This window comes from Sceloporus occidentalis, unplaced genomic scaffold, assembly GCF_023333645.1.
Source record: "Sceloporus occidentalis isolate IW3139 unplaced genomic scaffold, rSceOcc1.0.p SCAF_85, whole genome shotgun sequence".
In the NCBI taxonomy this organism is placed as follows: Eukaryota; Metazoa; Chordata; class Lepidosauria; order Squamata; family Phrynosomatidae; genus Sceloporus; species Sceloporus occidentalis.
In genome coordinates, this window is record NW_028317065.1 from 1,934,637 (window position 1) to 1,953,415 (window position 18,779).

The following is an 18,779-nucleotide window of genomic DNA, read 5'->3' on the forward strand; positions in this document are numbered from 1 at the left end:
ACTGCCAGTGCGATCAGAGGGAAGGGCAGGGAAAAGGAACTGTCCCTGGCCAGGTGGGAAGTCCCAGAGGGGAGGGAACAGTGGAAAGTCGAGTGTGCCGGAGCACGGAATGCCAGACTTCCAGCGTGGCCCGTATAAATGGGTGAGGCGCGGCTAGGGACCTAGCCGTCGGAATCGACAACCAGGGTAGCACACCAGCAGGGGATCCCAAGAGGCAAGACTCAACAGCCACCCACTGCTTATGACTAGGGCCATGGGCCCATTCCACGACCCTGAGAAGGTGACATGCCCTGTAGTAAGAACGAGGGCAAGGCAACGCCAAGCCCCCCTGAGATTTGGGCAAAATCAGAGTGGAGAAACGGACACGAGGGGCCCGAGATCCCCAAACGAACCGCAAAAGAGTCTGCCGCAAGGACACAAAGAACGACGAGGGAAGAGAGATAGGGAGGGTCTGAAAAAGGTATAGTATACGAGGCATGATAGACATTTTAATAACATTGATACGGCCCACCCAGGAAATCATCAGACATCTCCACCGCAGCAAATCTGCCTGCACCCCAGCAAGGAGAGGCAGGAAGTTATAGCGAAAAAGCTGGGAGAAGTCAGGGGAGAGCCAAGTCCCCAGGTACTTAATTCTATCAGCACTCCAACGGAAAGAGAAGCAGGGCGAGATGGAGCGAACTTCAGAACAAGGCAAGGTAACGTTGAGAATTTCGGATTTGTATGGGTTGATCCTGAAATTCGAAAGAGCACCGTAAAGCGATAGTTCGCGCATGATAATAGGAAGAGACAGCCGCGGTTGAGAGATGGTGAAGAGGAGGTCGTCCGCGTACGCTAAAACCTTATGGTGCGTGCCCCCTACAGATAGACCGCTGATGTCCGGGTTACCCCTGATGGATTGCAACAAGGGTTCTAAGGATAAAACAAATAAAAGGGGGGATAGCGGACAACCCTGGCGCGTGCCATTTCTAATACTGAAAGGGGCAGAGGAGATACCATTGACGCGGACACGCGCCGCTGGAGTGGAGTAAAGAGCGCGGATCCAGGTGAGCAGCCCGGGACCGAAGCCCATTCGCGTTAGAGAGGCAAACAGAAAGGACCAATCAACTCTGTCAAAGGGCTTCTCTGCATCAGTAGACAGCAAGACCGCTGGGACATGTGCATGTTGAGCAAAATGCATCAGAGAGAGAGCCCTGATAGTGCTGTCCCGCGCTTCCCGACCAGGAACGAAACCAGTTTGATCAAGGTGGAGCAGAGAGGGCAGGAAAGGTTTAATACGATTGGCAAGAACCTTGGCAAACAACTTAAGATCAGAGTTGAGCAAGGAGATAGGGCGGTAGCTGCCACAGTGATCCGGATCCTTGCCCTCTTTGGGAATGAGGGTGATTGAGGCCAGCAACGTATGATCGTGAATATGGCCACCCGCGAGGATGGAATTGAAGGCGGCTACAAAATGGGGGCCGAGGAGATCCTTGAATGTGGAATAGGAGTGTTTATTTAGAATCTATTAGCTACACTAGAATCTGAACCAAATGTGTATACATTACATTAGACACTTGTTTACCAATCTCAAAATTGGAATTCCCACCATAATGAAACAAGTAACCACTGTGGCACATTTGTGCAGAATTCAGAACTCATGTAGACAATGCTACCTATTTGATTACACCTGTAATTATGGATGTTTATTTAATTAACTAATAAATGGCAGTAAAAAAAATCAAAACCATGTTTATTACTGTGTCCCACAAACAATGCCAGCTTCAAAATGAAGTCACAATGAAATTCCAGGTCAAACAGCAAAATCCTATCCTTTCCAATTCACATCTTCTTTCGTTTCATCAATCCCCCAGAAGGCTTGTACACTGCTAAAGGAACTGTCAAAATCCCAATTTTGTGGCCTTCATCAAGCGAAGCATTAGAGAACATCATTCTTTTATTGATCTTCAAACCCATTGCTTTAGCAATTTCAAGCATCCTATAAAAGAAAAAGAAGCAAGTGGAAAATCTTGAATATGCCTACAAACACCATTCCACAAAGGCTTACAACCCTATAAACATGTTGCACACATAACACATGTAACTAAATGAATGGTTCCTCCTCCCCACTCTAGATAACAATCTTGACAAGATATCTCCTGGCGGGTCATGTCATATTTCTGTGTAATCAACCTCTTTTCTTAAGAGCCCTGTCATCGATAACATTACCTTCAATAACCAACGTTCATTCCTTTGGGAATATGTACCGTACTTGCTTGATTCTAAGATGACCCGCCAAAACTTGAATATTAATTTAGCAAAAAAAGAGCCTGAATATAACACTACCCATCAGGATAAAAGTTATTAGTAAATATTAATTCACATGTAAACTATTTTTCATATTTAATAAAAACTGAGAAAAATGCATGTTTTTATTTCCTTTTATTTGCCAACCTGCCCCCCAGTTATGCACATCTGCATAGTACATCCCGAGACTTGTCCACCCTGCTTCAGACTCCCTGGTGTCTAGTGGGGGGAGCTGGTGGACGTCTGGCCAATGCACGTAGACAACCTCTGGTGCTACCTTGGAGGTCGTGTCACACTGGTGCATCATAGAAGCCCCAGCGGAAGTGCTGGCAGGAAGTGGAGGTTGTGACAATCGCCAGCGGGGTACCCTCCTCTCTGGCAGATGGTGAGTGCTTGATGCATGCAGACAATCTCCGCTTCAGCCCGGCACTTCCGCTGGGGCTTCTATGACACTGGAAGGTCACATGACGCGCTCCGTCATAGAAGCCCAAGAGGAAGTGCCGGCAGCAGTGGAGGTTGTCTGCATGCATCAAAGCAGACGTCCACTGACTGCCAGAGAGGAGGATCCAGGCCCCCTGCAGCGCTGTGGTGGATCTGGATCTTAGTCTTGTAGTCAGACCTCTATTTGAGGTTCGATTATAAGACGACCTTGAATATAATACGAGGGTTAATTTTCCCTGGAAAAAACATGGTCTTACATTTGAGCAAATACAGTAATAAAGGCTAACCTAGGCAGTCATCTCATTTTAAGAAAGTTCCACACAAGATAAACCCCCCCCCCCCCCCCGAGTCACATTGCATTTGGATAGTAATATTCAGACTAGTTCAAAAGTTTCAAGCACATTTTTTATTCTAGGATAACATTCAAGGTTACCTAGCCGTAACCTAGAAAGAAAGATGGCTGGTGTTTAAGTAGGGGCAGATTTAATTAAGTCCTAAAACGCCATGGTATTTTAGGAGAATTTATTTCTAATAATGTCATCAATAACTAGTTATTGAACTATTTTAATTTCACTTGGTAATGACTAGACTAGAGAGATAGAACTAGGCAGAATGATATCTATGGTTGTTTCTACTGGTGTCATAGTGGGTGTGTTTATACCACCAAATGCTTTGTTAGTGACATTAACCCCTTGATGACAATTGCCGGTCCGGGCACGTCACGGAAATTCAAGTCGATAACGACAAATGACGTGCCAGGACCGGCACGTCATTAAACGGGTGCAGAAAGCGATCTATTTTCGCTTTCTGCACCGAAATGGCGTTGCTGTAATGCCTCGACCTCGAGGCATTCAGCAACGCCATTATCGGCACAAAGGGGCCATCTCTGGCCCCTCCCCAGGGCGTCAACATCCGCCATACTTTGCAACGATCGCCTCCTAAACTTAAATGGTGTCGCTGGAATGCCTCGATCAGGAGGCATCCAGCGACACCAAACACTTACCTGGGGATGGACTGTGACCGCCCCGGAGAGCGGTCACAGCCGCAGCTGCCGGTGATCTTCGCCATCAGGTTCACTAGACGGTCTCCTGACCCTCTAGAGAACTCTGGCTCCACTTGCAGGTTGAATATAGGTACTGCATTCAACCATGCAAGTCAATGGAGCTCAGCTTTCTAATCACAGTGTGATTAGAAAAAATAAATTAAAAATAAAATAAAATTAATAATTAGAAAAAAAATAGTAAAAAACCAGTAAAATGTAAAAATAATTTCCCACTGATGTCACTATCAGGGGAACCTTCAAGTTGAAAAAAAATGTTAAAAAAATAAAAAAGGCAAAAAAAAAATATATATATAAAAAATATATTTTTGTGAGCAAGTCCTAAAATTAGCATATTAGCTTAAAACAATTCTCGCATGGAAAGAGTTAAAATACTGGCATATTAAATGCCCATGGGGTGTCTACTTTTAAAAAATGTATGATTTGATGGGGTAAATTGAATTGGCCGGGTTCAACAAGGTCCCAATTAACACGGGGGGAAGGATGGCCACACATCTAATTTCCAATTAGAAAAATGCACACGTACCAAATGTGGCCTTTTAGTTCCCCCCAAAAATGACAAACCCATGCATGTGGGGTATCACTGTAATCAGGAGATGTTGCTGAACACATATTGGGGTGTCGTGTGACAGCGGCATATACCAGGAGCTGTAAATTCATACATAAAGTAGGTGTGTGTGGGAAAAATACACACACAGAAATACTACTGCAAACTTTGAAAAAATGCTGGTGGTAAAATGTGTGCATGCAAAGAGTTAAAATACCAGCATTTAAAATACCCTGGGGTGTCTAGTTTTCAAAAATATATGGTTTTGTTGGGCACACTGAAATGGCCCGGCTCAAAGATGTACCAAATAGGGCATGGGCAGTGGATCCCCAAATGCCAAAGTTCAACATTGAAAAATGCGCATGTCCCAAATGTGGCCCTTTTGCCCCCAAACAGCCAGGCAAAATCATACATGTGAGGTATCGCTGTACTCAGGAGATGTTGCTGAACACATATTGGGGTGTTTTGTGATAGTGACATATACGAGAACTTTTTAATTCATACCTGAAGTAAAATGTGTGTGACAAAACAAATGCAAAAATGGAAATTTTTTACTTACCGTAAATTCCTTTTTCCTTAATACAGTGGCAGTACCAGTGGCAGTACCAGTGGGTAATGTTCTTTCCTAGGGACAAGTAGAATCTAAAGAGAGTAAAGAGTTAAATTGCCCAGAGCCCCTCCTCCTTACCCATAAAACCCGGGACCTCTCGAAGAGAATCAGTAAGTAACAAGACACACACAGAAAGATGCTTGCCAAAATATAAGTTTATTCCACCAAAACAGGGGAGGGAAACCTGTACTGCCACTGTATTAAGGAAAAAGGAATTTACGGTAAGTAAAAAAATTTCCATTTTTCCTGGCATACAGTGGCAGTACCAGTGGGATGTAGCAAGATCCCGGAATTGGGAGGGAAAACGCATCAGGAAACCACCGCCTGGAGCACCTTACGCCCAAAATCCGCCGCAGAGGAGGAGATGATGTCTAGCCGATAATGATGAACGAAGGTGGAGAATGAGGACCAGGTAGCAGCTTTACAGATGTCCTCAGGGGAAGCTGCGGCCTTTTCTGCCCAGGAGGTTGCCATGGCCCTCGTGGAATGGGCCCTGATGGGCCATTGCAGAGTGAGGTTATTGGACTGGTATGCCATCCGGATGGCGTCCACCAACCACCTGGAAATGGATGATTTCGAAGCCGCTCTCCCGGCCGAGCGCCCGAAAAAATTCACAAACAGCTGGTCCGAGGTACGGATGGAGGAGGTACGAGCAATATAAATCTCTAAAGCCCGTTTTACATCCAACGTGTGCCATGCAGACTCTTCAGGAGAGGAAGGAGACGGGAAAAAAGTGGGCAGAATCAAGGGCTGATTGAGACTGGACCTGGAAATCACCTTAGGGAGAAATGAGGGTTTGACATGTAGAACAACCTTATCCTCATGAAAAATGGTGAACTCGGGAGAGGAAGAAAGAGCTTGGATTTCTCCAATTCTCCTAGCCGAGGTAATAGCCACCAGAAAAATCGTCTTCAGCGAAAGCAGCTTAAGGGACACTTCCTCCAGAGGTTCGAAAGGCGCTGAACAGAGAGCATGAAGAACAAGGGAAAGATCCCATGATGGAAAAACAGACCTCCTAGGAGGACGACTAATAAGGGCGGCCTTAAAAAAAGTCTAATAAGCACGTGAGATGCCAAATCCGAGAGAAAAAAATGACTAAGGGCCGAAATCTGCCCCTTAAGGGTCGAGACACTAAGGCCCAAAGCCAGACCCTCTTGCAAAAACCGAAGGATGGAGTTGATGGACAGAGGGAAAATCGAACGATTCTTGTCGGAGCACCACAGGAGGAACTTGGTCCACACCCGCAAATAAATTCTGGAAGTAGAAGACCTGACTGAAGACAGAAGAAAATTAGACATATCTTCGTCCAGACCCTGGTAACTCAAAATCAGCCTTGCAACAGCCAGGCTGTCAGACGGAAGACCTGAAGAAGATCCGGAAGGACGACGTTCTCCAGAAGCTGGGACGAAATCGGCAGTTCCCAATAGGAGACGGTCAACTGCCTGAGGAGGACAAACCAACTCCTGTTGGGCCAGTACGGAAGGATGGCCAAAACCCTGGCCTTGTCGAAACGAATCTTCTGCAGCACGCGAGGAATCAGAGCCACCGGCGGGAAGACGTAGGCCAACCGGAAATTCCACACCATGGACAGACTGTCCAGGACATGCGGCGAATCCCATCTGTTGAGAGACGCGAACACCGGAACCTTGCGGTTTAGACGAGTCGCCATCAAATCCACTTCCGGAAGACCGAAACGTGCCACCAACGTGCAGAATGTTTCTGGGGTCAAGGACCACTCCGTCTGAGACCATTTTGACCTGCTTAAATCGTCTGCGATTAAATTGTAGCGGCCTCTGATACGAGTCGCCGAAATATCCGACAAATGAAGTTGGGCCCATTCCATAATCACTGCACACAGAATCTGAAGACTCCGTATCCGCGTCCCACCTTGTTTGTTGACATAGGCGACGGCCGATGCGTTGTCCGATTGGATCTTTACCGCCTGCCCCTCTATGAAGGGCCTGAAGGCCAGGAGTGCCTGAAGAACAGCCTTCAGCTCTCGGAAATTTGAAGAGCGGGCCGCATCCACTGGAGCCCAATCTCCTCTTCGAAAAAGGGAACCTAAATGGGCTCCCCATCCGCGGCCGGAGGCATCTGTAGTGAGAATGATCCAACTTCTGGGACGGAAAGAGAGACCTCTTGTGAGATGGGTCGACTGTTTCCACCAATTTAAGTGGGACAGGACCTGGCCACTTATTGTGAAGGACGAATCCAGGTCCTCTTCTTGCTTGGACCAGCTTGAGAGAATCTGCCACTGCAAGGGACGAAGCTGACACCTTGCCCAAGGTACTGCCGGGATGGAAGCAGTTAGCAGACCCAAGACGCTCATAGCCTTCCTGACCGAGCAAGTTGGACACCTTTGAAGTGCTGCAATTTCCCGTCTTATCTTTATCTGCTTGGGACGTGGAAGATAGACGCAAAGGGACCTTGAGTCCACCAAAAAACCCAGGAACAGAATCTTGGAAGAAGGGATAAGGTAAGATTTTGGTTGTTTATCAACCAGCCGTGTTGTTCCAAAAAGTTCATTGTTGTGGACAGATCTAGTAACAATTTTTCCCGGGAAGCTGCCATGATCAGCCAGTCGTCCAGGTAAGGAATGATGGAAATATTCTGTTCCCTGAGGTGCGAAGTCAACGGACAAAGAATCTTTGTAAAAACTCGTGGGGCAGATGCCAGACCGAATGGAAGGGCCTTGAATTGATAATGATGCACCCTCTGATTGACCCGTAGAGCAAATCTCAGAAACTTCCTGGATGCCTCGGCTATGGGGACATGAAGATAAGCGTCCTTTAGGTCTAAGGTGACCATCAAATCTCCCTCCTTTAAGACCTGAGTGACTGAGGCGATACTCTCCATCCGAAAATGCTGATAGGGAACGCAGCGGTTGACAGTCTTTAGGTCCAAAACCGGACGAAGGGAGCCGTCCGGCTTCGGCACCAGAAATAACCTGGAATAGACTCCTTGAAACCTGTGGAGAACAGGGACCTGCTCTATAACTCCCTTTTCCAAAAGCTTCATGCTTTCTGAGAACAGCGTCAAATTCTTTGTTACCAAGGGGTAAGATGAAATCTGGAAATGGCGGACCGGAGGACGAAAGAACTCTATCCTGTAACCATGAGAAATAATGCGTCGAATCCACGGATTTTGCGTGGTCTGTTCCCAGGAGAGACTGAAATGCTGCAGGCGACCTCCTACTTTGTCAGAATTTCCTTTTGTCCTGCTTTCTCGGCCGGTCTTGGAATTTCTTATCTCCAAAGGGCCCACGAAAATTCTGAGATCTAGCGGATTGGAGAAAAGGCCTCGGGTTCCTATATGGATATCTACGACTCCACCTAGGTCTTCTATCCTGTGGTAAGGCTCTCTTAGTATCAGAAATCTGTTTTATAAGGTCTTCCAAAGGTGCACCAAACAACTTCTTCTTTTCCAAAGGTAAGTCACAGAGAGCCGCTTTTGAGGCGGAATCAGCCGTCCAAGACCGTAACCACAGGGCTCTGCGCGACACAGAAGACAAAGCCATGTTCTTGGCTGATAACTTCAGAGATTCATGCGCCGAATCCACAAAAAAACTGTTAGAGAGCTTTAAGTTCTTTAAAAGCCTAGAAATCTCCGAGTCGGAATCATCCGCAAGACGATCCTGCAAAATCTGAATCCACATGTGCTGGGCTCTAGCCACCGCTGCACTGGATACCGCCACCTTACATTGAGCTCCTGCAGCCTGAAAAATACGCCTGCACGAAGTTTCCGCTCTCCTGTCCATGGGGTCTTTAAGCCCGGACACCTCACCAATAGGGAGAGTAGTCTTTTTAGAGAGCTGGGCCACTTGTACGTCCACTTTGGGGGGCTCATCCCAGGAATATTCCCCTTGAAGCCTGAACAGCTGCTTAAACTGTTTTGAAATGAAAGCTCGCTTCCCAGGGTGCTTCCATTCCCTGGCAATAAGGTCATCCACTTTAGGCAGGACAGGGAAACCCTTAATTCTTCCTATATCATCCTCCAGGAGTAGGCGAGACACCTCCTTGGTGAACTTACGGAGGTCGTGGGGAGGAAAAACCATCTCATCCTCCGAACTGTCACTTGATGAGGACTTAGAGGACCGGGAGATCTCACCCAAGGAAAGGTCAGATGGAGAGGAAGACCTGGACCTCTTGCGCTTGTGAGCTGACCCACTCTTAACTTTCTCCTGGGTCTGAGCCGCGGAGAACTGAAACGCCTCAAATGTCTGCGCCAAATTTTCCTGGAACCACCCAAGGAACGATTGCAGGTCTTTACGCTTCTCAGAAGCAAGCTGTTCAGCAGAGCAGGAGTTACATAATTTTTTCCTGCAGCCATCGGGAAGCGGAGTAGCACATTCAGCACATGTAAAATGCTTAGCTTTAGCAGTGGCTTTTTTGGGAGCTGGAGCAGGTCTCTTATCCTTATCCGGATTTTCTGACGGCACCGGACTAGACATCTGATAAAACAAAAGCAAGTATAAAAGAAATTTTTTTTTTTGTTTTTTTTTTTGGAGGGAAGAGGAAAAGAAAGAGCAAAGATAAAAAAATATCTTACCCTAACCTCCTCTGAACCGTGTGGGGGGGCTGGTGACACGGTTGCACTGTACTGACGAAAGCTCCAGCAGTCAGACAGGCAAAGCGCATTATAAGCAATTTAAAATTGCCGCCCTCCGGAAGATCCGACTCGCGCATGCTCAGTAGCACGATCGGATCTTCGGTGGAACGCAACGACACCGGGGCGTGCGTTCCACCAAACTGCGCATGCTCCCGCTTCCTGAACATCAAAAGGAAGACTCACCACATCCTCCGTAACGCGAACCGCTACGGAGGGACGACCCCTCTCTGCTCACCACCCGGGGAGCAATCGGAGGCAACGAAACCCCCAGGCAGCAACCCGTGCGCCTCACCAGCTTGCCGAAAATGTCCGGACCTGACGATTCCACCTGTCCGTCCCTGAAAGGGACAAGAAAAGAACTGATTCTCTTCGAGAGGTCCCGGGTTTTATGGGTAAGGAGGAGGGGCTCTGGGCAATTTAACTCTTTACTCTCTTTAGATTCTACTTGTCCCTAGGAAAGAACATTACCCACTGGTACTGCCACTGGATGCCAGGAAAAAAATGACTACCACAAAGTTTGACAAAGACTGGTGGTAGATATGGTGCATGGAAAGAGTTAAAATACTAGCATTTGAAATACCCTGGGGTGTCTAGTTTTCAAAAATATATAGCTTTATTGGGCACACTGAAATGGCCCGGCTCAAAGATGTACCAAATAGGGCATGGGCAGTGGATCCCCAAATGCCAAAGTTAAACATTGAAAAATGTGCATGCCCCAAATGTGGCCCTTTTGCCCCCAAACAGCCAGGCAAAATCATTCATGTGAGGTATCGCTGTACTCAGGAGATGTTGCTAAACACATATTGGGGTGTTTTATGATAGTGACATATACCAGAACCTGTTTATTCATACCTAAATTAAAATGTGTGTGAAAAAACAAATGCAAAAAAATTACTACCATAAAGTTTGACAAAGGCTGATGGTAGAATAAGTGCTTGGAAAGGGTTAAAATACCAGCATTTGGAATACCCTGGGCTGTCTAGTTTTCAAAAATATATGATTTGATGGGGTAAATTGCATTGGCCGGCTTCAAAGATACCCGAAATGGCACATGGAGGGAAGAATAACCAGATTTGGAAAAAATGGCTTTGAAATAGCAAAACGCTACCTGTACTTATTGCTCCATAACGTGCAGAAAAAAGCAAAAAAACATAAAAACATTGGGTATTTCTAAACTCAGGACAAATAGTAGAATCTATTTAGCAGGTTTTTTTATTACCTTTTATAGATGAGTAAAAGATTTTTCAACTAAAAGTTAGAAACAGTCATTGTTTTCTAAATTTTTCACCATATTTTATACTTTTTTTAATAGTAAATAATATGATACAATCAACACAATGATCTAAAGAAAGCCCTTCTTGTCCTGAAAAAAACAATATCTAATGTGTGTGGGTTCAGTAAACGGGAAAGAAGAAAATTACAGCTAAACACGAGCAGCGCAGAAATGTTAAAAACGGCCATTGTCATGAAGGGTACAAAAAGTAAAATCAGCCTTTGTCACGAAGGGGTTAAAGCCCGAAGTGGTGACTTTGTTTAAACTATTGCAATACACTTGTTGATGCCAATGTAGCGATGAGAAGGGGCATTCCAGTGGTTCCTATGATGACTGCACCAGAACGGGTGTGAATACATAACCCCCAATACAACTTGGGCTCACCTGTTCTCCGTGAGCCTCATGTCCCTCTGTAAAAGTGTCAAGTCGACCTCAAATTCACAGATATGCAGGGCCAGGGCTATCACATGTGCAACTATTTTAGATTTCATTGTGTCGGGGACTGAATTCTGTAGCCTAGAAGAGAAGATGTGGTGTTAACTGTACAATTGGAGATACTCAAGCGAGAAGCTATATTCAGCTTTACACAAATCAAACAGATGTACCTAGAATAGTGAAACATAACTCGATTATTTCTTTCCATTTAAAACAGACTAACCTAAATCTGTCCTTGGTCCTTTCTATATTCAGGGTATAGCCTTATGTCTGTCCAATGCATTTTTAAATTCCCTCACTGATACCCTCTTCTGCGCCTGCTGGGAGGCTGTTCCATTTTTCTACCACCGTCTTGGTAAAGTAAAACCAGCTTACATTACACCTAAAGCCCCTGATCATAATCTCGTTTTCTCCTTTTAAATAAATGTCCATCCTATACTTTAAGTTAAATAAGCAGAATGGTCCGGATCTGTATGAAAGACATTTACTTCTGAAACTGAGTTATTAGATTTCCACATTTTTAAGAATAATGTTACAATGTGTGTATTTTTAGTGACCTCACACTACAAAAGGAGCCCTCTCACCTCCCATTTCTGAATGTTGAAACAGTAAAATTCTTTATTAGCTTTGTGAATATCATGTTTGGGAAACTCGGGTCCATCAGCTCTGCCAAAAAAAAATATAAATAATAATAATAAAAATTCATATACATAAAGTTCTGTTTTGGATATGTTCTGCTTTATTTACTTTATTATAGAGAAATAACATCACAAACATCTCAAAGTTTTCATTGTCCCCATCTACGAATATGAGATAAGATTTCCTCTTTTATAATATGCAAAAAACTGACACAATGTAGCATATCATCCAGAAAAACTTGGATAATTAGCTCAGCTTATGGTAGAAACCAACACAAGAACGGCATGAGAAATCCTCAGCATGAATTATGGGAGAAAAAGCAGGTAACAAGGAATTTGACTTACCTTTGCGTTTTACCATCTTGCACTGACTAAGCTGGATCAAGACATCCAAATAACACAAGCAGCGGGCTTGCTGGTCACGATCTTTCTGGTTAATAAGCTCTTGAATTTCTTGAAGAACAAACAGCCCATGTCTGGAAATAATTATTTTTTTGTTAATAAAAGGGGAGTGGGCGTGTATGTGATTTCCTGTGACTTAAAAAAAAAAATACAATAAAAAGAATTACTGATGCTACTTTTCAGAGGATTGTAGATTTGACTATGCTTTAACTATATCCATAAATACAACAGGTTGCTGCCATGCCATCTATGCACGTGGCCAAATGCTGCCGGTTTGAAGTTACTTACTTCTTATTTTCTCTCATCTGCTGTAACGTTTCAGAAGTGACGTTTCTAAAGGCTTCAGAGGGAGCTTCGAGAGCTGCGTATTCCACAGGTGAGATAACTTATTGGAGTCAAGGCCAAACTTAAAGGTAAGTAACATTTCAGACACAACTTGTCTCCAAAATTCTCCAGAAAACACCCTATTTTAAAATTGATCAGTGAGCCAAAAGTTACATTCAGGACCTCAGCTGAACATGAAAGCACAAAGCAGAGTTGAGTACAACAGGGCTAATGAAACTGCATGTTAAGATTTAGGAGAGAGAGCCAAGATGTCCTAATAATATGCTGTTCCTATGAAAAGACTCTCGCTTAAAGTAAAATTATATATTTTTTTGTAAAAAGTTGGGCTTTTTTTTTTTTTTTACCATATTCATATATTATTAAAATACCCACCACGCTAACTACAAAATATAAATATGGTATATAATATTTAAATATATTTATAAAATGTATATATAAATAAATGGGTCAGAAAAACAAACATAAAAAGTATTTTTCAAACCTGGGTCAGGAAAGGCAATCACCTTTTCTTGCTGTTCTCTATCCTTTACAATGTGATTGGGATCTGGACAGAGGCAGGGGACAGAGGTCTGACCAGAGCAGTCAGCAACTCCGGTTACCCTGCGATTATGGTGACACAGGACAGTTTTTTTTTTTTTTTTTAAATAACGACAATCATAGTGTATCTCTATTACACAACCCTACTATAAGGAGGATACGATCGTCCAGCTTGTACACATTTTCAGGTTTGTCTGCGTTAACATCACGCTTAGGTAGGAACATCGAAACCTCTGTGTCTTTATTGCCAATAGCCTCTTTTACCAATTCTAGAAGATGGAAAGAAGAAGAGAGCATTGTCAATGTTGTATCCCATCTATATAGCAACTATATCTATACAGAATACTATATGAATTGTTACATTATGTGATCTTTATCACAGTGACAGACAAAATACGGGATGTTAGGTGCACGCCTTTGGTATTTTTTCTTTATTACTTGTCAAGAAATAAAATATGCCTTATACAGAAGGAAGAAACTATCAGTCTAGATGAGCAAAATGTTTCGTAATCTGTTTCTATATAAAGTGTCCATTAGTGTTTGTACAGCAACATTCTTTTTTAAGGGAAAACCGTACATGATTTGGTAAATTGAGGGGCAGGTTGATGTTGGCTTAATCCACAATATAATGTCTGATATAGTCACTGAATTTGTATAAATATATATAAAAAAATTGGAGTCCCTTTGTAAAACATAATTATCCTTGCCTCTGCGCAATTGAAATATAATCATTGTCCAATAAACACTCCTAGATTTATGAGTTCATTTGTCAGCGCCATTGGCATTTAAAGTGTCAAGCTACTCAAGCCTGGAGTAAAATAACTAGCAATAAGAAGAGAAATAAAGAAATCCCTTATTGCAGTGTTAAAAAGATATACAAGGGTTAAGTGTTAAATACTATTATAAAAACACTAAACAGCAATTGACCAATATGAATACTTTTTCAAGAAAATTTAGCTGGGCATGTTGACATTGGCTTTGCTTGTCGAAAGTGGGTGTGTGTGACCCACAGCAAAGTTTTCACAAGCACCTCCTTGAATTAATATTTTGCACTTTTCTGATGTCAGCCAGTCACACCTCTGCTTTCGCGGAGCCAGGGTCGGGGACTTGGCTCGTGTCACACTTTTAGTCAGCTTGCTGATTTACATGAGATGTTCTAAGCCTAGTATTAAAATGAGCCAGTTGCTCTGGAAAATAATGGCTTCCTTACCCGTTGTTCCTTTGCTCTCTATGATTTCCTCAGCAGCCTTCGCCATAGCTTTACTTAAACTCTCACTGCCAACTTTGTTGAGCTTGCGGGAATTCAAGGCACGCTTCTGCTTGTTGGTACCAAAGGCTTCTATCAAAGCATCCACCTGGGCAATAAGTTCAAGGGAGAAAGAGAAAAAACCACATAACAGTCAAATGTTTGAAAGAACCATACTAAAGACTAACAGTACTGCATTGTATCAAGCAAATAAAAAGGCACAACAACTCCCAGAAAAGTGAATGGCTTAAATAACACATTCTGCTTATTTTTCAGTCGTGCTGCTGGATATGTTACTTCCCATTTCATATTTAATACAGAGTGGAATGATTAAAAGAAATACTTGAAAATTACTACAAATAAAGGCCACAGCACTATACAGTAACAAAGCCTGCTTTGCTCCCATTACCTTTTCCCTGTACGTTCTGCTAGATTTGTCAGTCTCGTCTTCATCGTGTAAGTCACCTGCAAAATAAATGTAACAAGTTCCCACTCAATAATGACCCAAACATTAACACAAAACAGAGAAGATCACCTTTTTTGTATTTTATGGTAAACTACACTTCCACTGCATTAAAAAATGCAGCTGCCTGAAATATGGCTGTCCATCTATGAAGTTAAAAATACAACACCTGAAGATTTAAACCTGTACCATACCCCAGTCAAGGCTACACAAGATATTAATAATGATGATAACAATAATAAATACAAGTATAAAACATACTTTTTTTGTTGATTTCCAATAGTGGCTGCATGGTAAAATACTCTGCATCATACACTTCCATCTGCCCAGATTCCTTATTTAACACACCAACAAAATACCTGTGGAAATACACATTGCATAAAGAATATTGCTTATTGGGTGGTTATGCATTAGGAGGGCTGGCCCCTTTTGGCACCTGGGGGAGGGTTCAGGTAAAGTCAAGTGGCTCCATCGCCCCTTGTGATCGCTCCCACCCCCTAGATATCATACTCACTGGCACACAGATTTACATACACATTCATAATAACACACACTCCCTTTCACACACACTTACACAAACACACTCACATATATATACAAACTCACTCTTACACACACCCTCTCTCATTCCCTCACCTCACTGCAGCTGAGGTTTGATCTATGGCTGATCGCATAGTGTGCAAGCAGTCCCGCTATTATCGTGGCGTCACATTACCCCGCTGCATTTCACTTCTCCAGGCCTAGTCAAAATTCTTCACAAAGGGAAGACTTTTAGACCCGCCCTGGGGTCAACTGCGCCCCCCCCCCCTGTCCAGCCTAGCCTGATAGAGAAATCTGCAATGTTCTTTAGTGGAGTTTTATAGCGTGGAGTCGCCACTCTCATCAAAGTAAAGCCGTCCCTACAAGTAGCATTCAATAAAATGTTACTAATAAGTAAGCTAAACAATGGCACGATATTCAAACATATTATGCAACTGGTAACAATTGCTTTTATATCCAAGTGTTCAAGCTTTAATGCCAGATATTACCTTACCTACACAGAGGGTTATAGTTTGAATCATCGGAGGAAAAATTTTTTCCCACGTAACTTAGCCTGTCCGTTTCTGCCGCCTACAAAGAAAAATGAACATTTGCACATTATAGTCATTAATTCTGTAAGCACCTTAAGAGAAGACATTGATCAGTCAAATGCTTCATTACTTTGTCACAACCAAATGATGCAATACTAATATTACTACTATTTCTTAAGTCAGTTTCCATCACCCGGTTGAAACAACTCAAATAGGCAAAATAAAACCAAGAAGTCAAGTCAATATTAGGGCGAGCACATAGGCCATAATTTTTCCAGGCACATATATTTTTCACATATTGCTGATCAGCACACATTAAGTACCCTGCGGTACGTTGGAGGTTTAAACTCACGGAAGCGAACTAGTTACTCAGGTATACATGGCACGTACTGGTAAAGCAATATGTTAAAAATACATATGCCCTGGAAAACATGGGTTATGCAAAAATAAACTAAGGAGCCATTACTACGGTGATGAACGTGGATGGAGACATTATTTAAGACAACTTTTCAGGAGACATCTTTCATTTCAGCTTTAGACATGAAGTATTTACAGTATCACTAGTAATTATGCATAAAGGCCACTTTAACCTTAACTTTCTGCTCATCAAAATGTGGACAACTAGTACACTATTGGTGTTTATGCATGACATATCTGCATGCCAGTGCATTCAACTGTTGTTGCTAGAACTATCAAACTTTTTTGGCAGGTTGTTGAGATTTATTGACACGCCATTCACCTGTCAGGATCGCATAAAGGAAAAGGGGCGCCTGTATTGGTCATAAAATAAAATGATTGCTTTGCTCCCCAGAAGTCTTACCAAGATTTGCTGCTTTCTTTTTCTAGGGTTTGTCTGATCTTTGTTCCTGTATAGGTTTAATTTAATACTCTCCGGTGACTGTATATTTCCATTGGAGAATTGCACTGAGGAGGGGAAAAAAACAATAGGGGCAAGAAGTATTAATAGAAAATATACAATAAAAATCTATGATTTAATAAAACACAAGCATACGCAGCATCTAGAAATACCCACCAATACATTTACTATGTAATGAAGTTGAGTACCTAATTATGTATCCCAGCCAGGTTGATCCAACCGTTCATAAAGGTAGATGGTTTCTACCCCAACATGGGGGGTCTTGGGCTATTTGGGGTTTGTTTTTTTTTTTGGTACAAACTGAACCCACACTTTGGCGGTAAAATAAAATAAATATACAATGTTTTGTAATACATTTACTCTGCGTATTTTAGCGTTGATTTCTTGCTTTTAGGTGCGTGGCTCAACATGCACTTTATACGATAGGATTTGACAGCCCAGAACTTTCTACTTCTCTTGTTAATGAAATATTGGGATTATTTGGCTATGGCGAGTGGCCTCTAAAAATCGATCCTACATCGTTATCATTCTCAATAATACAAACCTGGATTTAAAGGGCACACAGCTGTGATATAAATAGAGGGTCCCTTTTAGTTATTGTTGTGACTTTCAGGGCTGAGGAACATTGTTACACACTAATAACCAGCATTGGGAGGAATGCATTGGGGGTAACGTAAGAACATGCACTTTGGAAAAGCCTTTAGGAAGTCATGTAATGCTGCCTGCTAAGAAAGCGAAACAACTCATACTATTTAGTGTTAGGAGTAATATATTTTATTTAAACCACCATAGACTTCTACTGCTACTGCTCACCCAACAAAGCTGACTGCTCCGGGGAGCCTCTGTACTCCCACACCGCCTTGGAAGCCATGCGAACAGCCGCTCACACACGCCGTGTACAGAACACTTCTAACCAATCCGCAGGAAGCGTCCTAACACCAAAGAAACGACACTGCTCTACGGCAAAGAAGAACCTCCAGCACAGCATTTTCCGATCTGGGAAACAGACAGCGCCACCTGCAGGACGCTCTGGATATTGACATTTATTAATAAGCTTTAGGAAATATTAATGAACCAAGTGCAGTGGATGCGTGATATAAACACCCATAGACCTGTTATATGTGTCCAAGTAGATATAACGCTTTGTAAATCGCACTGGATGTGTACTTTACTATGTTTGTATATTAGAGTCCAAGTGTTCGCTTCTATATCTCAATTAATGTGCATGCCACACCATCATACGTCACTCACAAAACATACCGTAATATTCTGCTCACCTTCGTTTAAGTATATCTAGCATATTACTAGCCTTCAGGGCCGAATTGGGAATGAAAAGCAGCCCTGGAAATATTTGGACGCCAGATATATATATATATATATATGTATATACTGTATATACAGGCTCCACAAGGATGATAGGATGAGCAGGGCCAGTTGGGGAGTTCATAGATCTCTTTCTAACCGGCTCAATTTTAAGATTTGAGATATTTATGTTATAGGCATTTCTATTAATATGTATGTTTCTTTATGCACACAATGCATGGTTTGTATGCGGTTGATTTCAATGTTTCCACATGGTTGTCATTTGATCTATACACACAATGCAGGGTTTGTATGCATTACTCGGTTGATTTCGATGTTTCCATGTGATTGTCATTTGATCTATACACACAATACAGGGTTTGCATGTGTTACTCAGTTGATCTCTATGTTTCCATGTGGTTCTCATTTGATCCATACACACAATTCAGGGTTTGTATGTGATACTCCGTTGAGCTCTATGTTTCCATGTGGTTCTCATTTGATCCATACACACAATTCAGGGTTTGTATGTGATACTCAGTTGATCTCTGTTTCCATGTGGTTCTCATTTGATTTACACGCACAATGCAGGGTTTGCATGTTACTCAATTGATCCATTTGATCTATACACACATATGC

General features: G+C 42.8%; 1 protein-coding gene across 1 annotated transcript; it reads right to left on the reverse strand.

The window, feature by feature from the left end:
* Positions 1–1,821: 1,821 nt before the first annotated feature.
* On the reverse strand, positions 1,822–17,709 carry LOC149285064 (DNA-directed RNA polymerase I subunit RPA49-like). Its single transcript, XM_089495871.1, has 12 exons — positions 17,652–17,709; positions 16,782–16,885; positions 15,925–16,001; positions 15,153–15,250; positions 14,838–14,893; positions 14,393–14,537; positions 13,344–13,451; positions 12,589–12,685; positions 12,244–12,374; positions 11,845–11,926; positions 11,210–11,341; positions 1,822–1,978 (listed from the first exon to the last, which is right to left on the reverse strand). The coding sequence occupies exons 1-12, from the start codon at positions 17,707–17,709 to the stop codon at positions 1,822–1,824; spliced, it is 1,245 nt and encodes a 414-aa protein (XP_089351997.1).
* Between the last annotated feature and the right edge of the window lie 1,070 nt (positions 17,710–18,779).